The following is a 26764-nucleotide window of genomic DNA, read 5'->3' as shown; positions in this document are numbered from 1 at the left end:
GGTCAAAGACGGTGTAATTGTCTTTTAAAACCGAAAAATTTGAATTATTATACAAATTCTTGGAGAAGTTCCTGAAGAAGGAAAATCCCGCGTGCATTCTAAGAGGAACTCTTGGATCAATATTAGAAAGTATTTTTTTTAAGGAATTCGTGAAGGAGCCATTAAGACAAATACTGAAGGAATCATTGATGAAATTTCTGTAAGAGTCTTTTAAAAAAAATATTAAAAAAAATGAATAAAGCTATTTTTGAAGTATTTTTCTAAGAATTCTCAGATGAATACTTTGGAGAAATACCTGAACGTATTCCTTCAGGAATTTCTAAAGCAATCCAAGGAGGAAGTCCTGGAGGAACCATTAAAAGAGTTCCCAAAGGTATAATGTACGTAAGGAATTTCTGCAGACATTCCTGAAGTAAGTCCTGAGACAACCTAAAGAAGAGTTCTTGATGGAGAACTGGAAGGAATTGCTGATGTAATCCTTGAAGAAGTATTTGAAAGAATATTTTGAGGAATTCTTTAAAAGGGACGTGATGAGAGTTTGACGTTTGTATCAAAATATCCCTGCTAACACCAGTAGCTGCATAATAGCTTATGCAGCAAACGCTTTTGGAAGAAAGCTCCCTTAAACTCTTATACAGCAGAAATGTTAGCTGGGATGTTCCAGGTTAGTTAAGCTAGATACGAAATTTAACCATTTTTGTTCTAGAGAACTAAGGAAGGACTGATAAGTCGAATTTCCTAACCTGGAATTCTTTAAAATTTCTTCAAAAGTGTTTCTTAAGAAATTTTTACAGTTATTAGTGAAGCAATTCCCGTTGGAATAAATTAAAGGATTCCTTGCTAGAATCCTAATTGAATCTTTGAGGGAATTCCTAAATTATATTTTGTAGAGTTCCTTAATGAATCCTTGGAGGAATTTCTGAAGCAATCAATGACGGAATTTCCTACAGCAATGTAAAATAAAATTTAGGAGAAGGTCCCGAAGATTTCCGGAGTGGAATTCCTGAAGGAATCATTATAGGATTTACTCAAGGAATTCTTGAAGGGATTCCTATAGAAATCTTTGGAGATTTTTTACGAGAATCCATAAAGATATCCTAATGCATCCATAATCCTGCAAGAATCACTGCATCCTTAGTGAAATTCTTGAATGATTTTATTTAGGATTTTCTATAGAAATTATTGGAAGAATTCCCGTAAGGTTTCTTGGAATAATTACTTAAGGAATCCTGGGATGAATTCCTGATTGAAATCATGTAAGAATTCATGTTAGAATCCTTGAACAAACTCCGGAATGTATCTTTTAAGAATTTGCATACTTGGAGAAGTATTGAAGTATCCATGTGGAATGGTAAAGTAGAATGCAGATTGTAGAAAGTAAAGAGTAGTGTCACTGTTGAATTCTTGAGAGAAAATTTTTAAAGAAGTTTGTAAACGAATTCTCGGAGAAATTTCTTCAGAAGTCCTTAGGGACATTACCGAGGAAGTTCTAAAAGAAAACCTTAAAGTTTTCTCGATTGAAACGCTAAAAGAAACTTTGATTTTTTTGAAAATATTGCGGAGGAAATAATTTTAAATTTGCCTAAAAGAATTGTTGGATTTTTTAAAAGAATGTTGCAAGCATTTTCTGATAGGTTGTAATCTCTGAAGAAATTTTGAAATATTCAATTCCTAGCAGGAATCTTGGGGCAAATTCTTGAAGATATCAATGGAGAAATTCCTGAGGAGATCTTACAGAAATTTCTGGAAGAAATCCATGGAGGAATTATTATAGAAATCTTTGGAGTAATTTATGAAGCAAACCTTGGAGGAATCCTTGGAAAAAATGCCAACAATTTCTTGGCTTTCCTGAAGAAAACATTGGAAGCCACTCTAACTTGGCTATTTAAAATCAATGTCATCATCTATCTTCGATATGTATTGGAGATAGAGTGGTTTTTCCGCGACTTTCTTGTAGAGCTTAATAGCCCTGTGTGCCAAAAAGTTGAAATATAGTGCTAATGGTTACTTAGGTAGTTATGTCTAAATGACATTTTCAGCACTAATTTAGTGCGGCTCCGAGGTCGTGCGGCTAGTATCCCCAAGCACTTTGTCGCATCGTGCTGAGGAGCGCGGTTTCGATTCCCTCCGCAGCATTTAGGAAAAGTTTTCGGCTCTGGGCGTTGCATGCTAGTCCGTTGTCTAGTGTCATGCTTCCTTCAAAGAGCGAAAAAGCTCACTGGAAGCATTGAACGCGTCCGTGTCTTTTTTAAATCATCACAGCGAATAGAATTTCCATAGATTCACCAGCTCCTTGCACGTTCACTGACTGGAAAGTTTGAAGTTCTGCGTATCGTAGAATTGTAATACAAGTAAAATAATTGTCCTGTACGTTTATGCCATTTGACACCATACCAAATAATTTCCTCTAGCCTATTTATAATTGAATGCCAGGTTCAATATGTCTAAGTATTATTTCGAGCACATTGAGCTGTGCTTCGACAATTTTAATTCAAATGTTACAGCATTTTTACACATCTTCAACCAGCTATCAACAACCACTGAAACCGGAAAATGTCATCATTGGAAAAGTAAACGGTGTCACCTTGAGAGTGAAAGTCAATTTATTCCACACATCAAAAGCGTTAATGGTATCGATTAAAAACTACTGACACGCATTTTGTTTTTACAGCTGCCCGACACATTCACCATATTTTTACATACATATACACATATCTACCAATATCAGCACTGTTCTTGCACGGGCGTTCTGCGAGTAATTCATCAAGTTTAAGCGGCAGATCATGTCATCTCTCTCTCCGAAACAACCAAAAGACCAACTTATAAACGCAACAATGCTTGTGGGGCCACTTCAAGCATCCGTCATTCGGTAAAAGGCTAAAAAACGGAACGACGAACCAAACGCACGATGAGGAGGGTCTATGAATGGACAAATCCGTTACGGTCTGGTAGCACATGTTCTCATCGGATACCGGGATGAAGCCAGATGCAGCATGTCATTAGCACGAGAGCAGAGGAAGTGGACGATGGATCAGCGGGAACATTACTTTCCCAGTCCGGCCAGTTTGTACACCGGATCGTGATAATTGGTCCCCCGGTACAAATCGGGCACGGACGACACCAGGGCTCGGATTCCGTTCGAGGGGCGGTAGTTCCTGAAATGAATGGGCCATTATTGATCTTATGCAACAGTTTGAGGCCGGGTCAAAACATGTTCATAAAGGAGTTTAATCAGCTTGTTACATTTCAACCTCGTTTTACGTTTTACTGGCTCGTTGAGCCAGAAAAAAATCCACCACCAAGGTGATGAGCAAACATAACATTTTTATAATGTTGAACAATTAACCAATTGTGAAATCAAAAAATTTCAAAATGTTAAGTTTGCCCATTGTCTTGGAGTTAGATTTATTTTTTCGCCCAGCCAACGTACTTCCATTTACGATTATGTTTGACTTATTTAAATAATAAAAAGTTGAACTGACTTCATATATAGTTATTTTATTCAAACTTAATTTTTATATAGCGGACTTTAGTAGTTACTGTTTCTGATTCGAATGGTCCTGGGTTCAGTCCCTGGCCCGTCTTTCATCCTACTGTACTTTTCTATGTACATAGTTTGTCTCTCATTGCTGCATATACACATCATGTATGTTTATAGTTATGTATGTTCGTTCATAGCTTAAGTATCTCTTATTCCAACTTCATTTTTCAAAAAAAAACATTCCGACAACCGCAAAAGCTTATGCAGATGTAGTCAGTGGATACGGCCTGCTGAAGCAACTCTTCGCTGTAAAAACCAGGATGAGATCATGGTTGCGGAGGAGCTTGTCACGGCAGTGCAGCAAAAATACGAAGGTCAGCTAGCCGTAAAGGACACAGGTGGATTTGATTCGGCCAACCGTTGTGGTTGCTAAAGGAACCGTTCTCATAGCTCAATGTGGGCTGGTCGGTAATCTTGTTGAGCACTTACATCAGCCGCTGGAGGCTTGTTTCAGGTGTTATGATCCGAGAAGTCGTGGAACTACACAGGTCTAGTTGAAGTAAGCTGTGCAAGCGACAAAGGCACAAGGCTACTTTAAACCTCTCAGGCGTTTCCGGAACAGATAATCTGTGGACGGCACACACCCGACGGAATGTCCAAAGTTTCCAGCCTTCAAGAGAGCCTCAGCTGGTAGTTCACAGTGCAAGTAATGTAACTAAATCAGAACCACTATAACGCGGCACGGTAACTGCTGTGTCAGACAGTTACTGAGTGGGGGTGACCAATCAAGGAGTTGATGTCAACATCTAAGGAAGGCATCGAGGCACGCTATGTCTGAACTACACGCATAAAAATCCGTTCTGGTATTCGGGAACATAAAATCATGAACATCAGAACTAGCTTGTGATACATTTTCGTGATTTTGTTCTCATTAGCGTGATGTAATTCACACATATTCAAATAATCTAATCACATATCCCAGAACTTAGTTCATGCTACCACATCGTAGCATTAGTTTCGTAACGCTTTCATAAATGAGAAAAGAAATCACGATATTGAGAACGCATGGTCTCAAATCCACGAATCTGTTCCCGATTACTGGAACGAAAGTCACGCGCTCTGTCATCATCGACGCGACGCCAGAGACTCGATTGTAAACAAAAGTGTCGCGAGTGTGGAAATTGGTGAAATTTTAGAAACTACAGTGAAAAAATTCATACATTGTATCAAGTAATCATAAAACTGTTGATCGGAAAGTGAGTTTTCGTTTAAAAAAGTTCTGCTGCTCATCGGATACATCGCGACAGTGGTAAGTTATGTGCTACGACAACTGGCTGAACTTGTTTGCTGTTCATATGGCCACAAAACCCACAAATTTGAATTTATTCCAGCGTATTTTCTTGAAATACAGTGCATTTAATATTAATTATAATCGGTGGTTTCAACTTTGATCATGCATTCCTTCAAACAGTTTCCTGAAAAAATAATTTAGGATGCCAAATTGGATACATATTTCCGGGAAACTAGTTCCAGTGGCTGTCAAAAAATATTGCACACCGTGAACTATGTTCCTACTCCCGTGAACTACAGTCTTGCTTCCAAGAACATAGTTCCTATTTTCGTGAACTAAGTTCTCGATAACATGAATTAATTCTGCCGAACGCTCCGTTACGGAGGCGTTACGAGTGCGTTGTGGAACTAAGTTCTGAGATTTGTGATTATTATTCATGGTGTATATTCGTAAACGAAAATCTGGCATGTTCCAGCTTTCGTGATCGAATGTTGACAATTTTAGGAACGGATTATTTTGCGTGTACCATGAAGATGGCTACGCAACAGCTTAGCTCCAGCATTGACTTTGCGTCCTCGAAGTCGAACGTCATCAAGAATTTCAAGCTGGCCTAGTTGAGGCTATGTAAGTCAAAGATGGGAACCAAACAGAACTCATGGAAACTGCGGCAGCAGCATAGCCCGTGAAGCTGAAGGTGCCGAAGTCTACCAAGACGGATGCCTTTGGATTCACGGGTAGGCCGAAGGGGCACGGTATACGCTGGCAATGCGATTCAGACCTCTCGTAAGGTCATCTTGCCATGCAACTCTGATTCCCACCTCCGCGTGGTACCGTCCGGGATACGAGCTAAATCAAGGAAGATCGAGTAATCAACCCCGGTGGGAACTTTGGTCGTATACTGACAGGGACGGGGAGTTTGCTTCGGTAAACTTACTGGGTCCCTGCGAGCCGCCCGTTGGAAACAAGGTCCGAAAAACCAACAAGGGAATACGAACCGAAACCAACGGCAAGGTCCCCAGCGAACAACGAGGACGGCTCGGTGCGTGGAATAGCTTTTATAGTGATGGGCGATATGTAAGAGCGCGTGATCGGTTGGTGGTCGATCTACGTAAGATGTGCAAGTTGAGGGTCAAGGGTCGGTACTTCAACTTAAGCATAGAAAACGTGCACAGCCCATACTCGGGAAGCACTGATGATGACAAGGACGGATTCTGTGCGCAGCTCTAACGCGAAGTTGCCTAAAACACGACGTCAAGATCATCATGGGAGAGTTAAACGCTCAGGTTGGCCAGGAGGTGGAATTAAGACCGACAAGTGGAAAGTGCAGCGCCCATGTGAGGACGTAAGGAGAGGTGATCGAAAAAGGAAGCAGCACTACGATGAACACCTGAATTGTCCGGAGAGCGCAACGGGGATCAAGGCAGCGGGAGAAATGACTACGTCTACTAAGTTAAGGAAACTATCCAGCAGCTCAAAAACAATTAGTCTTGCCAGTTGATGGCATCGGAACTTAACTCGTCAAGATGTGCCGGGAAAAGTTGGCCATCTGCCTGCACCGGTAAATAGTCCAGATATGAGAGACCGAACAACTACCGGAGGAGTGGAAGGAAACGATTATTTGCCCCATCTACAAGAAAGGTGACAAGTTGGAGTGCGAGAACTTCCAAGCGATCACAATTCTGAATTCCGCCTACAAAGTGATATACCAGATCATCTTCCGTCGTCTTTCGCCCAAAGTAAAAGAAGTTATCAAGCCGTCTGACGTCGTTGACGGCCGCTGGACAATGGACCAAATCTTCACCGTGTGGCAAATCCTCCAAAAATGTCACGAATTTCAGTTCCCAACGCACCACCTGTTCATCGACTTCAAAACGGCGTGCGACAATATCGACCACACAGAGCTATTGAAAATCACGAACGAGAACGGCTTCTCCAGAAAACTCATTAGATTGATCAAATCAACGATGGACGATCTAAGAAACTGCGTAAGGTTTTCGGACAATCTGTCTAGTTCGTTCGAATCTCGCCAGGGACTGCGACAAGGTGATGGACTCTCATGCCTGCTGTTCAACATTGCCCTGGAAGGTATTATGCGACGAACCGGCATGGATATGATTGCTAGAACATTTGGAACGGTGGCAGAACTGTACACCCGCCTGAACGTGAAGCAGCAAAGGTCTGATTCAAGGTGGCAGACAGAACCACGAACGACAGGACAAGCCTAGGCAGCAGTGTTACGAAAGACGGGGACTCTTTCGAGGTGGGGGAGGACTTCGTCTACCTCGGGACTTTATTAGCGGCAGACAACAACGTTAGCCGCAAAATACGAAGGCCCATGATCAATGGAATTCGGGCCGACTATGGGCTCCATAAGAATCTGCGGTCCAAAAAGATTCACTCTCGCACCAAATGTAACATGTTCAAAACGCTGATAAGATCGGTGCTGCTCTACGGGTACGAGACCTGGACTATGCTCGAGGAAGACATGCAAGCACTAAGAAATTCCAGGAGCGAGTGCTTATGACGATCTTTCGCAATGTGCAGGAGAACGTTGTGTGGTGGAAAAGCATGAACCACGAGCTTGCCGTATGGAAACTAAATGGTAACTGAAAAAAGAGTAATAATTTTGTTCTCCCTGAACCCTTTAACAAAGGGGAAACCTACCGGTAAGCGTGTAGAAAGGCTGCACTTCCAGCAGGCTTGGGGTAGTCTGCTATATATTCTGCAAACAAAGCGGAATGTGTATAAATTAACAGCAGCGCGCCTCAATGTCCGCTAGGTTGGAATGATTTTACCTACCTTTCCGAAGATTGGAAATCATATTTTCTCCCTCCAGCAGCTTGACCTGGTCCTTGGATAAGTTTTTCGACTCCAGCGATTCAAGGTTGTGCTTCAGATGTTGGAAGAAATCACCCAGGTTTGTGAGTGCTCCTGTAAACGATAAAATAAGAGTGGGTATAGTTTGGCGACGATTGATAATAGCATGCAGTTCATGATATGTACAAAAGCATGAACAATTATAAATGAACTTTACATCCAATTCACATTAAAAAATAAATAGATAATTGAATACATAATCGAACAAATGTATCAATTTGACTCAGCAAACATATAAATAAAACTAAAAGGTATAGTGTGCCACAAAATGGTTATGCAACCACAATGCTTCTAGTTGTATCGTGAACGCCTACATTCCAACGCGAATACATTAGTCATTCGACTCATTAGCGCTCCAGGTGGCGATGGCTTCTATTTTCGCGTAACGCACATTCATCACTTGTGTGTGATATGATTATTGAAAAATTAGATCAACGTTTGTGTGTCATGTAAGGTAGATTAGATTTCCTTGTGGGAACACCCACCGCATGATATGAGCGTACATCGTAGCGAGGACGCAGGTAAACGCCACTTCGAATCCACCTGGACGTCAGCCGAGAATGTGTAATGATGATAAATTTCCATGCTGAAGGATGCGCACACTGAGCAGCTGTCTGGTACTGATACTTGTTGCAGTTATGCCAATTAAAGCGCTGCTTCCGTCATTACATACCACTTGTAAGAATGGGTTTTCGCATCAATTAGTTATGGCAAGATGGGGGAGAAATGAAATTTCTAAATCAATCAATCAATCAATCGATATCGACATTCCGGGCTCGTTATGAATGGGTGACAATGTGTTCCAGCTTCAGAGAAGGAATAGTGCCTCCAGGGGAGACAACTCATCTTGGATGATACATGTTCATTCATTAGCTCGAGCGCACCCACGCGTAAAAGTCATGAAACATGGTATGGGATAGATTTGATAATCTGTTGCTATGGTACATAAGAAATAATTTATTTTCATCGTAATAACCATCATGTTTATGTTGTCATTATGTATGGCTCATATTCCAAGCGGTAAACGCGTGAGATCCTGAGGTGAGATCTAAACAAGGACATGCTCAGGGTGACGGATTTGATTCTCGTTCGGTCCATGAACTTTTCGTAATGGAAATTTCTTTGATTTCCTTCGACATAGTGTATTTCCGTGCCTGCCAAACAATATACGCAACGCAAAATGATCATTGACAGAGGAAGCTCTCAGTTAATAGGGTCAAGTGGGGTAAAATGCCATTTTTCAAACTTTCATTGTTTTCAATGATAATTAGCCTCATTTGTTAGGCTCTCACAGTGGTAACAGCAACTAGTCAATATTTGCTCGATACTTCAGCAAAAATATTCACTAAATTATTGCATTTTCATCGTTTTTTTTGCGATTTTAAAAACTGATTCGTAAAACGGAAGTGGTGCAAAAAGACCATCTGCCATGGGGTAAGATGTTACTTCATGAAAACATTCAAAAATTACGTCCATCAGTTTTCAGGCATTTCCGACTCCTTTCCCCCCACTGTTCCGCTTTTTTCGTATACTCAATAAATGGAGTGTTACCCCCCTCCCCGCAAAACGATGATCGTAATGTTTGAATGACCCTTACATGGAAAGCGTAGACATCAACAACCATGCGTCTCCATGCGTGCCTCAATCTCGTTGGAAACACTTGGCTGGTAAAAAAATCACCAGAAAACCTTAATTGCAAGCACGAAAAAGTTGCCAATTTTCATTGGGAAATCAAAAGATTTTTCGTGAGTTTCGTGGCCTAGCTTCTAGAAGAATGTTCGATGCAAACATATCTTGACACCATTCACCAATAGTAATGATCAAGTCCCATTCAGGAATGATTTTATGAGTTGGGCCATTTTACCAGTGGGGTGACACGGCTGTCAAACTCGGTACATCGCCGCTCCACCCAACATCATTTTTAGTACGGCGCGTTTTGGTACCCACTTTCTGGTCGGTTTACCCAAACTTGCTCCTGATTTTCGGGTGTGTGGCTCGTGTGTTGCTAGTGCTTATTTCAGAAATTACACATTTTAAACGAAATCGTTGTTTTTGATGATAGTTTCTCTTTCCTTATCACTGTGCACGATATTATATGTAGCAGCGAAGCAGTGTCGATGTTTCCAGCGCATTTTTTCCATGAATTAAGCAATCAAAACAAAAACATTGGACGCCATGTTAAAATGAATGCTGGGTAGATGATTCTGGCCCTTCGTCATCCCCCTGCATTCTACCCCATATTGGCATTTTGGGCTTTGTTCCCCTAACTGAAGAGAAGTGTTCATAGAATATTAAGCCATTCTCCAGTTGAGACATTGACGCCACGAAAAAGAAGAACACTAATTACCACATGTCTTTTAAGGACATTTAAATTGATACACTTAGGAAGGAGAAGCTTGGTAGTTTACAAGTTTTCTTTATGCCATTCTTTATGTCCATGAACCACGTGACAATTTTTCCTGATCTTTAAATTTTGTCAGAATTTAATTTTTTAATTTTATTTGAGGCTTCTAAGAGGGATTACAGATACGTTCCATGTGAGCTAAAAAGATTTTTAGGAACTTTCTCTCCGGACCAGACTTCCGGGGGGTTCATGGGGGATTGAGGTTGCTTTCAAGAAGGTTTCAAGGAATTTTCATATGGTTTTCAGGGCGTTTCAAGGCATGTCAGGAGATATCAGAGATATATCCCTCGGAACCCTTGAAACCCAACGAAACCCCCGGGAACACTCCTGAAACCCCCTGGCATCCCACGCAATGAAGCGGTGTGAAGAATTATTATTAAGTTAACTTGGAGCACCCTTGAAACCTCTTGAAACTCCCTGGATCGCCACCGAAACTCCCAGAACTTTGAGACCTCTAGAATAGCCTTGTAACACCCCTTAAACCCATTGAAGCCTCCTGGAACACGCATGAAACCTCCCTAGAACTCGTTTGGGACGCCTCTGAGGTCCCTTGAATCTTCACGCGACCCCCTGAAACAACCCTAAAACGCTTCTCAAAACTCCTAAACCCCTCTGGAACGACTATGATACCCACTTAAGTGGCATAGAACATACTTAAAACTCCCTGAGACTCCCTGGAGAATCCAAGCGACCCTTTTCAGCTCCATGGAACGCGCCGGAAACCCTTTGAAAACCCCTAGAACTCTTCTGAAGCACCCTAAAGCACCTTGGAACACCCTTGGAACGCTCCTGGAACGACCCCGGGGACCCTCTGAAACTCTCTGCAACCCCCTGGAACACCCCTAGAATCTAGAACTCCTGCAGCAACATCGAACGCTCCTGAATCCCCCTGGAATATCTTTTGAAGCCCCGAAGTCCCAAGCAATCCCCTAGAAACCCCTTGAGACCTCCTTAGACCCCCTGGAACTCCCCCTGGATGCATAATAAAGTGTGATAATATATATATATAAATGAAGAAACTTATGTATTTTAGACACTTTTGTTTTTTTTTTGTATACCTAAAAGCTGGGTGTTCTAGATACTACACACGAAATACAAAACAAAACTTTATCGAACTTCAAGAAAATTGTAGTCTGACAACAACAATCAAGACAGCTTTCATACATATCGTTAGTTTTCGTTATGTGTGTAACTTTCGCTTTTCCGGACAAACCTTGAATAAAGGCTGAAGTTGTTGTGAATGTTTCACAAACAAATATTTTCAATTGTTGTTGAACACTTCGGAAAAAAACGCGAAAACTGCATTTAATTGCTCAACATGCAAATTTCTGTGTTTCTCTTATGTTTCTATGTGAAGACAACTGAATTGAGCTTAAATTTTAATTCCAGTTACGCTCTTTTTTCACTTTAATCCGTTGCAACGCGTTGTTTTGAATTTGGGCTCGCTTTGACAGCTCATGACAGCGAAATCTCGGCTTGCCTTGACACACACATTTTTTGTGTCGGTTTCTCCCTCCCAGCCAAAAAGGTTCTTTGAAAGATGTTGAACTTAGAGTTGGCCTCAAATTCTTCCCTACCAAACTGAATAATATGGCCAAGTTTCAGGCAATTTGACCAACGAAAACCTATAAGGCAGTCAACCAATTCTCAATATTTTTGCGTTAATAGAAAGCTGAATATTATATGTATCCCCATCTGCACACATTTTTGCGTCAGATTGAAGGAAGTCGAGATATTGGTGAGTCTATGGGGCGATCTCCTTAAATCTTGGCAAAATGGGGCACGTGCGGTGAAATAATAGACTTGTAGTAATGAGCTGAATTTTTGTATGATGAGAAGCTGTATTCTCCGTTTCTGCAATGAAATTGTACAAAAAGCGTGGGTATTATAATTCCTTGCCTAGTTTGATTCTGTTTCAGCAAAACTTTGAGTAAACAGTGTTTTTATTTTCTCTATTTCTTGCAACTTAAACAACACAGTTACCCAAAGTTTTGCTCGAACAGCATCAAATTTGGCAAGGAATCATATTACCCACGTTTTTTTTACCATATCTATTCCAGAAACGGAGAATTTACCCTCGCTCCATACAAAAATTTAGCTCAATACTACAAATTTAGAAATCCAATTAGGTTAGGTCATTTATGAAGCATTTTATATGTATATTTTAAGTGAACGATAGAGTAAGTATTTCATTAAGACATAATAGTGTCATATGGAATTGAAGAATGCAAATACAAATACAAATCTAGTACTTTGTGCCCTACCTTCAAAAAATATCATTCAATAAAACTCAATAAAAATAATTTACAAATTCTTCTTAATGTAATTTTGAAATGTAAATGTAGCGAGTTACGATAAAAATGTCAGCATAATCGGAGTATAGTTAAAATTAGAACCAAAATCGATTTCACATACTCAGCCTAGTATGGGAAAACGACAAATTTTCGGCTCTGCTGTATTTTTTTTTCTTTGCGTTTACGAACTCAGGGCATGATTCTACTATGAAAATGATCAACAGCCTACCGATTTCAAAAATGCTGTAAACTAGGTAGTGTAATTGTCTACGACGTAACACTTCGAACATTTTCGATTCAAATCATAGTCATGGAAACATATTCGCCCAATGCTAGAAAGACTATGTTTGGTAAACCATCATCAAGGTGTCGGTAGTGAGCAAACGTCAATCTCAAACAAAAACGATGCGAACGCCACGGATGGGCATGAGATTTTGAAAAAAGACCGTTAAATCGGTGTACGATGAGAATTATCAGAGTAGACTAATTTCAAGACCTCGATGTAACAAAGAAAACCTTTGAATTTTCTGTATCCAGTCCGGTGCCCAATAAATATTCATTACCGTGTATTTTTTTCCGTGTAAATTGACTTTTGTGTAAATTATGTTTAGCGTGTTACACCGATCTGACAGCTCTGACAGTAAGGGACTAAACATAAATTACGTAAAGTGGGTAACGAGGATTGTTCACAATCTGCGAACTTGACGACGAAAAAAATCGCGACCATGACGCCGCTGGTATTACGACTGTTTATCTGTGTTCTTATTTACTATGTTTGAAATAACGTTCAAAAAAGTATACGAACCACGGTGTACAATATTTAGAAGGTGATACATTCCGGAAATCTGACAGTTGTTTGATGACGTAGTTAAAATCGTTCATAGGCGATCTAGTACTCCATACCCATTTGATCAACGTAAAACGATAATAACGACGTCACATGTTTACATCCAAAATTGATGTTAACATAAGTTACTAGCCTGCCTTGTGATATTTATGCCGTGTATACGAACTGTTAGAACTATTTCATTTTTAAAATTATCATAATGTTATGTATCGCAAAATTGTATGATTCATCCTTATCTATAACTTTGTAGAACTTGAAAACTGTAGAAAGAAATCTGAAAATTTTGTTGTGGAAAAAAAACTTTGAAATGCCTGCTAGCGAGAAACGTAACGAACTTGTCATCTTCCCCGAGCAGAAAAGAATATCACTAGCATAATAAAACTGGGGTCTCCAGTTAGCCAAATGGTTAAGGCTATGGGTTGCCAATCCGGAGACGGTGGGTTCGATTCCCGTTCCGGTCGGGAAAATTTTTTTGACTCCCTGGGCATAGTGTGTCATTGTACTTGTCACACAATGTACAAATTCATGTAATAGCAGGCAAATAAAGCCCTTCAATTAATAACTTTGGAAGTACTCTAAGAACACTAAGTTGAAGAGAGACAGGCCAAGTTCCAATGCAAACGTTCAATGCGAGAAGAAGAGGAAGAAGAAGAAGTAGCATAATAAAATACAGTGTATCAAACAATTGTCCGTACAGTAATTTTTTGGTCGAAATAATTTTTCATTTAAAATGTTTATAAGTTTTTTATACATCAATCAAAAACGCTGAAATTTTGACAAATTCTAACCTATGTATTAAAGCTCCATTGGTAAAAGATTGAGCGAGATCAAATAAGTTTTCTGAAAGTTATAGAACTTTAAGTAAAACTTAAAAGATTTTTAAACACATTTTTAAAATATTATATCTCAACATGTACTTAATGAAGCTTTTTCACTTTTTTTGTGTTTATTTGGCCTTCATATACAGCTTTATTTGAAGTTTTATATTCACTACAAAAAATATGAAAAATCTGTATATGTTCAGAGGAAATTTATCATATTTTGATCAATAAAAGTGTCAAGTGTTTTCAACTTTTTTAAACTCTCTTAATGTAATATTTTTAAACAGGACCTACTAAACTACATATTAAGAGAAGGTCCTATGGATTTTTCGTTCAGTCAATGCACTTTTATTGGTGGAAAACGTTTGGCAGATTATATGTGCAAAAATGATAAATTTTTAAACATCGTCAACTACATAAGCACATTTTTCATGTTTGTTGTAGTGAATTTAAAACTTCAAACATATCAACCTGCATATGAAAGCCTAAGGTATAAGATGTAGCACAAAAAAAATTGAAAAAAAAAATCTACACCCATGTGTATCACTTACAATACATTGAAATTTTGTAATTCTCAAAATGTATATGATAAGTGTAGAATTAGCTATAAGTTAAAATACACATTAATAAAAACAAAAAAAAAGTGTATATGATAGGATATACCTCCAGCATAATCTAGCACAAGCAGATGGAGGTGGTCATTGCGATACATAAACGTGAGAGTTTTTTGAGTTATCAAATAATCCTTAATAATCGTCACAACATGTACATTTCTTTGCAATAGTGGACCAAAACTCATAAAAACAGTCCAAAAAAGTACATCCCTGTATGTCTGCAAGCTGAATTATTGTTATATTGTAGATTAAAAGCATTCATTTTTGCTTGCAAAAAGTTTCTGTAGTTTAGGAAAAAAATTACCCATTGTACTAACAATAACAAATAAATTCGCCCCATATCACCCAAAAATTGATAAAACTCATGTCAAAATAAAATTCAAATATCAAAAACATCACAATAGCATTCATCAACAAACAAAACGTGTCAAAATTTGGCGAAATTTTGATGTTTTAGAATTGATGACTAAGTGGACCTTTTTTTCTGTCATACCCATTTTTAAGCAATTTTCCTCAATTATTCCTTAAAAACCAAATATTTTTCAACACAGATTACTAAAACAATGTAAAATGGATGTAGTGCATTCATTGAAAGGTATATTTTATGATTATTACATGTAGTTTTCATAAGAAACTGTAATCACTATATGGTGGATCTTTTTTTGTGCCGGTCACTGTATGATTTTTGGACTTGATTTTTAGGACCAAAGTGATGCGCTGCTTAGTACACCAGCTCTCTTCCGCACTCTTCCGACGCATGGATTTGGAGAAAAATCCAACTTCGCTAGTCGAAAATACCTGGTTCCAGGCGTATCTACAATGATCGATTTCTCTTCATCGATTTTCTCTTCGGATTATCCCGGGAAATACTGATGATCTCTTGGTGTGTTTCGGTGAAGAAGGACTAGTACTAGCATCCAAGACAACAGAATCAACCGAACATGATTTGCCAGCCAAGTTATTAACCAAAGAGAAAATCGATTAAGAGAAATCGATCATTGTAGATACGCCCGTATGATACTGAGCGCGAGAAATGAATCATGTTATCCATATTTTCGATTTAACAAGCAACTGCACTGAACCAGTGCACCAGTGCTTCGATTGACACCTGGGAAGGAGACGCTTGGTAGTTCATATAATAGTAGTCGACCCAGGTGCTTGAATTTGGTCATTTTTTCAATCGGAAAAAATTGTGATATTTTGCGTTTTGTATTGCTGTTTTTACGCAGATTAGTGACATGGGAAGGTCATAGATTTTAACCTTCCTGGTGTAAGAAATGGAATATTGGTATGATTCCTTTACGTTTTTGTAAAACTAAAATTGAACAAATCGCCAAAAAGTAAAACATCAAATCATCATGCAGGGTGCAACAATGTAACCCAAAAAAAAATGAAAATGATGTGCAAATTAGGCTAGCACTAAAATAATAAAAATTCTTCTGTAGCACCGTACCGTACAACTCACCAACACTGATGGAAGGCGAGAAGCGCTCTTTGCTGTAGGGGAAAGTGTGCGAACGCCTTGACATGCTGGTCCTCAGTGCGGCGGCACGCTTCTGCCCAGATGCGCTAAGCTCGCCACCCGACGACGACAACGGTGAAAGACGGCTAGCATCCTCAACCAGTGGATGTTCCTGTTGTTGAGCCAGAAATCGCACTATCGTGCCTAGATCTTCCTCCAGGGACCGATAACCGTGGTCTTCGTTGTCCGGTGGTTTGCTCAGTAATTCAACAAGCAGATCTTGCCAGTCGCTATCGTATCCCACTTCTGGCGGTGGTGATTGTAATTTCTGCTGATTTCCGAGGGACATGTCCATCGCCGGGATAATTTGTCCCTGTCGTTGCCTTTGTCTTAATTTGGCGAGGAAATTTATTTCGGCTCGAGGCAAACCCTTACCACGATTATTAGCGTTGTTGGGTTCGTCGCTGTCGTTGAATTCACGATTCGTTACGATGGAATGTAAATTATTGTTCCCGGCTGCGTCGTCGGCATTGATGGACACGCTGTTGTTTGTGTCGTAAAACTCGCCGTCTGAAACTGACCAAAATGAAACAGCATAAATTGATGAATTAGCGGCATTATCATGAACGAGACCGTTCGCAGTTAAATGAGAAAGAAAGGTGTGGTTTTCTTATTAGGGATATACAAATTACAACGTTTCAATTACTCGCACTTTTGCTTTCTCATGCTTTCTCATCTTCGTAATGGGGTCAAGGAATGATCAATATTCTTCACTATCAATGATTTTATGTTCTAGAAAATAAACTGATAATCATGTTGATAATATTATGCATTTAGTATTGATCTCTTGATCCTAACTCAAAAATATGCATGCTGGCTTAAATGCGGATAACTTTATTAATCTAGGAAGCAATGCATACCTAATTTAGATGTTTTTTACAGGAAGTAGGGAAATCACATATTACCAAACAAATATTTCAAAAAAAACCATGTACGAAATTTTGACAAGATATTCAAAAAATGCGTCAAATTTAAAGCAATTCCAGGGGGAGGGGGGCGTGGCATTACCAAAAAAAAATGTTAATTTTATGTATTTTATTTTGTGCAAATTTTACCAATTTTGAATTTTGTTACTTTGTTTTGAGTTTTTGCCTTTCTCGTATTTTTTTCTATATCTGTAATCAGTAACACGTGAAAATGGGAGATGAGTACAAACCAATGATTCCCACACACCAAATTTTCTTTTGATCACCCAGCAATTTAATTTGCTGAAAGCACTCCAGCAACACTAGATTTTGCTGATGTGCAGCACATCATTAATACTTTGCTGAATTTCAGCTCTGCGGTATACTGTATAACAGCAAGCAATTTATGTTTCTGCTGATCACCAGTACTGCAAATGTCAAAACATTACAAATCAGCAACGGATTTGAAATTTCACCGTAAATCAGTAAAAAATGTTGCTGAACATATATCAGCAATCACATTTTTGCTGAAAACCAGCAATCCACTCGAACTGTCAACAACCGACTTAGAAAAAAATAATAATCTTTTCACTTATTCGTCGTGTGATTTCAAAAGTGCGATTTTTGATCATTTTTACCATGTTTTTTTCTAAAAAATATAACTGGAACCGTGAAAATAGAAGAAATGATTATGGAATAGCTGTTCAGTAAGTATAGATTTATAGAGATTTAGAAGAAAAACACGAAATTGTTGTAAATTTTTCCTTTCTACTTTTAGAGTTGGGATCGGATGTTGCGAGAAGCGGCAAGTGTGTAACTCCGCTTCGTATTGATTGATTTATTGAAAATAAAGATCTGTAAAGTTATAGCGCATTTAGTTCACCACTGGACTATCGCACTAGTTTTCAAGAGTGCGAAAACGAAAATAAAAGTGCGTGATTGCATCCAATCGACTCGGTGTCTTCAGAGCACTTATTCATCATACATCGAAGCATTAGTGCGCCAAAGACATCAATTTGATTTGATGCAATCGCGCAGTTTTATTTACGTTTTCGCACTTATGAAGACTCAGTGCGCAGTCCAGTGGTGAACTAAATGCGGTATAATAATAAAAATCTGAATTGCTATAGTGTCTTTTAGCGAGAGAAGACCCGTCCCCCTTATTTTAAATCCGTAATCATTAAATATCGAAAAACAATAAAAATAAACCCGAGCGACGATTGCTGGTGAACCAGCAAATTCGAGTTTCATATTGCTGATCGCTCAGCAAACGTGCAGTCACTTATCTGGAATTTGGCGTTGCTGGTTGTTCAGCAAGTTTTAGTTTGCTGGAAGAGTTGCTGAACTTACAGCACAAAAAAATCAGCAAAATTTTGCTGATTTCCAGCAATACAAATTTGGTGTGCAGAGTGGACGGAGATCGGGTCGAATGGGGCAAAAATACTGCAAGGTGTTTTTTCAGTAGTTTTAAGAAACATGTCTAGATGTTTATTCATTCATATTAGATTACGTTCTGTAATATAAGTAGGATTTTTTTTCTTCTGGATTAATAAAAACATCTCAGAAATTAACATAATTATACAGAATTTCAAAGTTGATACATGTATGGAAACCATTTTTGTAAGTGTTTCTGGAGTCTGAAAACTTTTTGAAACTCGGAAATCTAAAAGTGAGAAGTTTTTAATTGATTTGATTTTAGATTTTTTTTTTTGAAATTGTAAACAAGGAGATTTTTTTCTGACTTGATAAGAAGATGTTTTTTATCTAGTTCATTTATTTGGGGCTCAATCGCGTATAACGCTTTGCGGAGCCGAAGATCTTTTTTTGTACTTAATAGTATACATTATACAGAGTAATAACTTTTTGATAATATCTGCTAGTAATGGGTGGAAGCCAGGGTACTCGTGGCAGCTCGAGGTTGCAAGGTAACATTTTGAGGGATTGACAGGATAAGGATTGGGCCAAAGGTTCCACTGCAGCTCATCCGGGGGTGAATCGCATCTTGCTAGCGTATTCGGTGCCTTGTGGTGTTGGTACCAACTATAAGAAAATGTTGTTTTATATTCAGGGGCGGATTTTTTCAGAACAAATTTATGGTAGTTTTGGTTAGAATACTCCATTTTTGGTACAATTCACCATCCCAAAAAAGAAAAAAAAATCATGAATTCTGTTGTACTTCGTCAAACTGTCTTTGTGGACATTTCAGAATAAGGCTGATATAAATTTAATCTTGACATTTTGTTTCCCCTAGCCCTTCAAAAATGCTTGGCTGGATTTTGCATTTTGAGGGAACAGATAAAAAAATATTTATCGAAATATCGAACTTTGGTGAAAATTATTATTTATTTAATAATAATAATCATAATTATAAAATAACCACCCTTCCTGTAAAATTTCAGAGTTGTAGGTGATTTGGCCTAACACCAGCATAAGACAAAAACATTTCAGCGTACTACAAACCCCTTCTGTAAAATTAAAGATCATAGAATGAAATCATTTTCAAATGAAAATTGTTTTAATATAGAAATTTCTTCTTCAGTGTATCTCAAAACAAAATTCAGTTAAGAAAATAAAGTGCGGCAGTTTTCTCAAATTAAGGGTGTATGCTGAATAATGCTAACTAATGTCAGTAATACTGTCAACTTACTAAACAGTGCAATTTGCCAGCGCTCCAAAATAATTCAAAAGAGCAGACTATTAATTGAAGAAGGGCCTAGGAACGATGGTTTTGAGAGAGGAAACTGATTTAGTATTGAGAGTGAATCGCTTCCGATTCACTCTTAAAAAAGAGTCGACTCTTTTGACCGATTCAGCAACTCATTTCCGTTACTTGATGAAAAATGATATTTTTCGATTTTAGCTGACTCCTTTTTATATGTCCAGTTTTCTATGAAATCAGCTGACAAGAAATGAACGTCAACTCAGTCGTCAACGCAGTGAAATTCTTTCCTTCCACTACAGAGTCGATTCACTTGTGCGAGCCGGGCATACGAATGAAAAATAATCGATTGGTAAAGATTGCGATATTTTGTATCTAATTATCATTAAAGTCCGCAGTCAATCCAACTCTTTTCGGCAACGTATTGTACTCATAATGAACTTCAGCGAATCGGAACTCTTTTGAAAAGAATCATGATTCACTCACTCGGTTTCATGAATTGGTTCTTTGAGTCGACTCTCGAGTGAGTTACCCATGTCTAGTTTGACGGTTCATTAAGTCGTGGAGGTCCAAGTTGTGGCATGAAGTTACATCATGTAGCAACAATGAAAATTACAAGTAAAATACGCTGGATCACGGTTATGGTGAAGATATAATGAAGCCACACCTCGATTTTGAAAGGGTTCAAATCTGAAGCACTAAATGATGGTATGCGTGGAAAAGTTGATCGATTCGTTACCCGCAGGTAACACCACGAACCGCCATTTGGTGTGCCTTCATTATATCTTCACCTTAGCTTGAAATAACAGCAACCTATAAAAAGACGGAGGAGAATTTTGTAGAATAAGCTGTTCTCCTGCTAATAAACTACACAGTAGTGCAACTTGAAAGCCTTTGAAGATAAGCAGAAACAATCTGATATATGTAAAAGTAAGCAGATTGGCCGCTAAAAAACTATTCAACAATTCAACTAGAAAGATCAACCTATTCAAAAAAGAAGGGAAAATATCAGATGAAGTTAGCAGCTAGGCCACCAATCAATTGTTTAATGGTATGTAGCCAAACACCAGAATAACAACAAGCTTACTACAGGTATACTTGGATTAGTGCATTTAGTGTACCCTCGGTTTTATATACTTCAATTTTATGTACATTTTTTAATGAGTTACCGTCTACCCCCGCTGGTTTGACCTTATCTAATCTGAACGCTTTTTAATTTGACCCCCTCTAATCTGCACATCGTTCAAACTAAAAATGGTTCAAATGTCATCCTGCCCATGGAACGAGGTGGAACGGAACGCAGAACCAAAACAAATACATACCTCATGACATATTAAGTTCATATATTGACCTTAATCTCATACTTCTCTTTCTTCCATTTTTTTATAAATATCTCTCGCTTTGTCGATGATCACGATGGGCGAAGTATAATGGGTGGTTCTTTGGCGATATTTTTTACAGATCCCTTAGCAATGACAACATTTTTGACGAATGTATGCAAACTGCCTATTTCCTAGATTTTTCCTCAAAGCTTTTGGAAAAGTAAAACCGAAGAAATTTCAGGTGAAATTTAAATGAAACTGAAGAAAATTCTAATTGAATTTCTAAAAAACAGGAATATTTGAAGAATCCAAAGATTGATTTTCTGAAGGAATTCCAGGAGGAATACCAGAAGAAACACCTGGAAATCTCTGGTGGAATACCTTTTCAAACCTCTTGAGATATTTTTGGAAAAAAAAATCCTGGAGAAATTCCCTAAAAAATCCCAAACATTTTTTCCTTGAATTGGAGAAATCCATAGAAAAATTCCTAGGGGTACGCTTGGAGGAAATCCTGGAGGAATTTCTACGAAAATACATAGAGGAATACCAGCGGAATTTGTGATTAAATCTCTGTGTGAATTTCTGCAGGAATCTCTGCAAGAAGAAGAATTTCTGAAAGAATCTGTACAAAAAAATCTGAAGGAATCTTGGGAGGATTTTCTAAGACTTTCTTCGAGCAATTTCTGAAAGAGAAATGTTTTTCCATAACAATCTCTTGTAGAATTTCTAAATAAATCCTTGGACAACATTCTTTAGAAAGCTTCCGAGAAAAAAATTGAAACAGTTTTGAATTTATGATTGTTAATGTATCCGTGAATCTTTTCCTAAAAATAATCCATGGTGTATTTTTGAGAAAGGTCATGAAAGGTTTTGTAAATGGAAGCTTTGAAAAATTTCTGGAAGAATCTATATGAAAAAAAAACTGAAAAAAATCGTAGATGAATTTCTGTGAATTTCTAGTACAATCTATGCAAGATTTTTTGAAAATGATTTCTTGAAGTTTTTATTAAAGAATCCATGCAACATTTTTGGAAGCTATCCGTGCAAGACTTTCTTAAGAAGTTCGTGGAGAAATTTCTGGAGGACATTTTAAATACCAAGGCCCGATTTCTTCACCCTGGCTTAAGCGTTAAACCAGGTTTAACTATATGGGTAAGCCTGGCTTACCGGTTAAACCAATGTGAAGAAGTCGGCCCTAAAGGAATCTGACTGAATTTTTTAACGAGTTTTTGGATGATATTTTAAAGTAAATCTATGAGAATTTTGCATAGGAGGTTTTATTCAGGAACTCGTGAAAGATTTTGGATGGAAGGATTTCAGCAAGGGTCCATAAAATAATTATCGACATTTTTTTTTCAAAAATCCTTGGAGAAATTTGTAAAGAAATCTCTGGAGGAAAGTCTGGAGATATTTCTGAAGAAATTATTGGTTGAATGTATAATAAAAACCATGGCAAATTTTCTGAAAGAATCCCTCGAAAAATTTGTGAAGGAACTCCTATGGAAGTCCCTGGAGGAATTTCTAAAGAAATCTGAGAAAAATCAGATTTTCAAAAAAAAAATACCTGGAGAAATTTCAAAAACAAATTCCGGAGAAAGTTTTGGAATAAATTCTTGAAAGATCGTATGAGAGAATGCTTTAAGGATTTTCCGAAGGATTTTTCGGAAAAAAAATCAGAAAAGTTCCGAAAAAAAGGATAAATCTCTGAAGGATTTCCTCCAGAAATCCCTGAAACTTATACATAGCTCCCTTACTTAATTCCTTGTGAAGTTCTGGAGGAACCCCTAATGAAATTTCTGGAGAAATTGGAAGTTGTTGTGGAAATTTATAGTGAAATCCATAGAAGAATTTCCAAATTAACCCCAGTTCAAATTTTTGAAGGAACCTTTGAAATATTTTCTGGAAAGCTCTGGAATGGTTTCTGGAGGCATCGCTGGAGGTTTAATATAGGCGCCTCTGACGAATTTCAGAAGAAAATCTTGAAAGATGCTTTGAAAGAATTCTTTGTAGAATAGAAGGAATTTCTAAACAAATCCCTGAACAAAATTTCAGAATAAATCCATGGAAGATTTTTCGAAAGAATCCATGAGGTAATTTTAGGCCGAATGTTAAAATTTTCGAAAGATTTTTTTAGAAAGATTTTTTAGAAGAATATCTGAAGAAATATTTGGTAGATTTTCTAAAGGATTCTCCAATAGATTTTTCAAACGAGAAATTTCTGAATAAATATCCAGAGGAATTTCTGAAGTAAACTCTGCGTGAATTTCACAAACACAAAAAATCGTGGAGGAATTTATGAAGCAATTCATGCCAGATTTGGTAAAGGATTTTTTTTTTGTTACAGTTATGGAGGAACACATGGAAGATTTTCTGAAATAGATTGTAACATGATGATTTGATTTGGGAAATTTTCTTCGAAGATCATCGTAATTAAGTTGAAAATTCTGGGTTCACTTACTTACTAACACCGCAGAATTGATCACTAAAATAAATAAAACGGCCGCTATGGTATGAACACTACACTAGCTGAAATTTTGACTTTAAGGTGAATATATAACGAAGCCACAGCCAAAATTTTCAAAAGCACGAATCTGAAGAACCATTGGACGGTTTGCTCTGAAAAGTTGATCGATTGGTCACCACCAGCGGGTAACCAAACGATCAACTTTTCAGCGCAAACCGACACATGGTTCTTCAGATTTGTGCTCTTGAAAACTCGGGCTGTGGCTTCGTCATATCTCCACCTTAACTTGCTAAAATTTAATGTTTGAAATATGAATAAAAAAATATTCAATTGTATATTTCTTATGACTTCATTACTTTTCGGAAATTTTGCAAAAAAAAAACATAAATATACAGTAACTTTCATCTACATATCTGCTGCAAAAATAGTGTGCAGATGATGGAGAGATTTTGAGTTCAGCTTCATATTCATGACAAAAGATTTGAAATTGAGTCACTACAATGCAAGATTTTTGAGATTTAGAAAATTCCAAACTGTTAAACATTATAAAACTTCATTTTAATTGTTAATTTTAAAAATATTTTACTTAAATGTTTATGGAGCACGATTACAAAATAAGTAAATTATTATGTATGAAACATGTTAATCGTTGATAGAAATTCATGTTTTTTTTTATTTTGTAAACTAACTAGTAGAATTTTTCCATGACCGAAAAATATTGTCTAAACATCACTCAGTGCTTAAATTGCTTATGATCTCAAGATCTATCAGAAACCAAAAATAAATCATAAACATTTCAAAATAGGTATTTTTACTATAAAAGGGTAGAGACTTCAGGAGCACTGCCAAAAACTCAAACAAAGACAGCTCTCAAGGATTTGCGAAAATGTTCTCGAAGAATTTTGCAAGAATTCGTTTAAAAAAAAAAAACAATAAGCATAGATCCATATTTGTTCAACAATACCTACTGTTGTTTTTAAAGCATTCAGTCAATATTTACCTTATTTGTTTTGGTGGCATAATTTGCCCAATAAAATCTTTAACATGGTTAAGAACAACAGAACCTAAAACAGGGACAGAAAAATCCCAAAACATGTTCTTCGCCTAAATTCCTTGTCATTAAAAATTTCCTGAACCACTTCAAAGTTTTTTTTTTTGATAATTGAATTTATTCATGCATTGTTTCTTGCCCAGTAGCATAAAATATAAAAAGAATTTCTGCTCGAATTCAGGTAGGAATTTCTAATTCAAAGTTTGTTAATATTTTGCATCTCTTGTGAGTGAATATATTCCAAATTTTTGTTCGTGAGAATGTTTGTGAGCAGTCGTGGGGTAGAATTTGAAAAAAAAATACTATCGAGCCTAGAACATTTTCGTGCCACTTACAATGTGATTAACTATTAATGATTTAATCCCTTTCTGTGTTATTATCTCCGAAATTTGTAAATTTCTATTGAAGTTGAATTTCTGGAGAAATTCTGGACTAAAGTTTTAGTAATTAGTCGGTAAAATTCTTAGAGAAATGCATGTGGATTTAATAAACTTTAGGTAATTTTCTAAATAATATCAAATTCTTTCAGTTCTTGGAAAACGTTTTCAAATGGTTTCAAACGAATATTTGAAAAACCATTCTGGAATACTAAATAAATCTGGGTGTCTTTTCACCAAAAAAAAAACTAAAGTAATGTCTATTGTGATGCCTCAAGCCCAAAAGAGACTGGAAAAATCTAACGAAATCTCATGAAAAAAAATTATAAAAAAGGAAAAAAAAATAAAAAATTTCTGAGAAATTCCACGACGAAATTTATTTCTGTTAGATTTCAAGAACTTCTTAGTGGGATTGCGAAACTACATTCTGAAGCAACTCTGGTAGAAGTCGCTGGTGTAGATTTGTTTGGAGAAATACTTGCTGAAATTTGAAATGATTTTTAGGCAGGATATATTGAGGAATACCTCAAGTAGTTTCTCTAAAAAATATCTAAAGTGAAACTCATGAAAAACTATTTATTGCATTTTTATAGTTTTTGAAAGCACATTCACAAATGGCGGCTGTTCCGAAAAAAAATATTATTCGGCAATAGCAAAACATTTTTCTTTTATCGAAAAAAAAAAAACAAAAAATCCTGTATGACATATGTACAAAATTCTTCCGCAGTTGCACTGAAACTTGTAATCAGAGCCCTAGCGTGGGGTTGGCCAGGTTGGCCCCCGCCAAGTGCGTCATTACTAGAGGGGTATCAAAAGTGCCTAAGGCTTGAAAATATCTGACAAAGCTTATTGAACTTGTCACGAAAAAAGGAAAAAGAACGTTTAAGGATTCTTAGAATGGAATTGGAAAATCAGAAAATCTTGGAAATCTCCGGATGAATTTTTGTTATTATTTACATAGTTAAGATACTTTACGACATAAGTGGCATTCGTGTCTGAGATGTATTTGTGTGAGAAAAAAATCTTTTTGAAGTAAAAAAACAATAGAAAACATAAAACTGTACGAATTTCTGATTATATGTATAAATCAGTTTCGTAATTTTTAAAATAACTCTCCATTGAAATACCTGAAGATTGTTTTAAAAAAGCTTAAGAATGCAGGCCGCCAGTCTTGATTTTTACCAAGAGCTCCGTATAATCATGCTTGTAATAGAGAAATACTCTTGACAAAAATTAAATAGTTAGTGTAAATAGGCTTCTATTTTTTAAGCTTTGTTTACAGGAGAATACAAAATGGAATGTAGAATGCCCCATACTTCAATTTTGTCAGTTTTTTCAGCACTGTTTCTCAGAAGCCCAAAAGCAACAACTTTTCGAGATATGCGCGGTACAGATTTCTGTTCAATTTTTGTATCTTAATTTTAACATTTAATATAACTCCCATTAGAAGCTGCTTTAAAGTTTTCATTTTCTCCTAGAAAAATCATTTTACAAAGTCCACATAATCCATTCTATTCTTACCGTTGGAATAAACTAATAGAACTAGTATCCAAATGGTCTTCACTTCCATTTTAATGCCACTCATTCTGAACCAAATCTCGGAACACAATAAACTATCACTTTATTGCATTTCTATTCACTGACCACAACCAACCTTTCACTTATCAGATAAAATCAAACATTTTTCCAACTGTATTTCCTCAGCCATCAAGTTCAAAATTCCACAGCACAGTTCATCAGACTTAGTATTATAGACTTAAATTAGTTGGCAACACTAGCAGTCACGTTTTCACCTGTTGATCCTCCACCGCGCGACTAGAACGGATACAAACTGA

At 37.2% G+C, this 26764-nt stretch overlaps 1 protein-coding gene across 6 annotated transcripts; it reads right to left on the bottom strand.

Moving 5' to 3' along the window:
• Nucleotides 1-2700: 2700 nt before the first annotated feature.
• LOC109403814 (uncharacterized) lies at nucleotides 2701-26764 on the bottom strand. 6 transcript variants are annotated; one of them, XM_029866400.2, is made up of 5 exons: nucleotides 26451-26764; nucleotides 16083-16667; nucleotides 7568-7703; nucleotides 7437-7494; nucleotides 2701-3155 (listed from the first exon to the last, which is right to left on the bottom strand). In XM_029866400.2, the coding sequence occupies exons 1-5, from the start codon at nucleotides 26512-26514 to the stop codon at nucleotides 3000-3002; spliced, it is 999 nt and encodes a 332-aa protein (XP_029722260.1). In that variant the 5' UTR covers nucleotides 26515-26764; the 3' UTR covers nucleotides 2701-2999. The 6 variants fall into 6 exon arrangements, with proteins under 6 accessions (XP_029722260.1, XP_029722263.1, XP_029722262.1 ...); XM_029866403.2 differs by having other exon boundaries at nucleotides 7572-7703; XM_029866402.2 differs by having other exon boundaries at nucleotides 16095-16667.

Source organism: Aedes albopictus, chromosome 2 (assembly GCF_035046485.1).
Source record: "Aedes albopictus strain Foshan chromosome 2, AalbF5, whole genome shotgun sequence".
NCBI lineage: Eukaryota > Metazoa > Arthropoda > Insecta > Diptera > Culicidae > Aedes > Aedes albopictus.
The sequence above is the reverse complement of the archived record's forward strand: the minus strand, read 5'-3'. Positions and strand labels throughout refer to the sequence as shown.

Excerpts from the sequence above, each read along its gene's own strand:
- LOC109403814 (XM_029866400.2), bottom strand. The coding sequence starts at position 26,514 with ATGAGTGGCATTAAAATGGAAGTGAAGACCATTTGGATACTAGTTCTA. Across the intron at positions 16,668-26,450 it reads TCTATTAGTTTATTCCAACG|TTTCAGACGGCGAGTTTTAC; the intron begins GTAAGAATAGAA and ends CATTTTGGTCAG. Across the intron at positions 7,704-16,082 it reads CAGTGTTGGTGAGTTGTACG|GAGCACTCACAAACCTGGGT; the intron begins GTACGGTGCTAC and ends TATCGTTTACAG.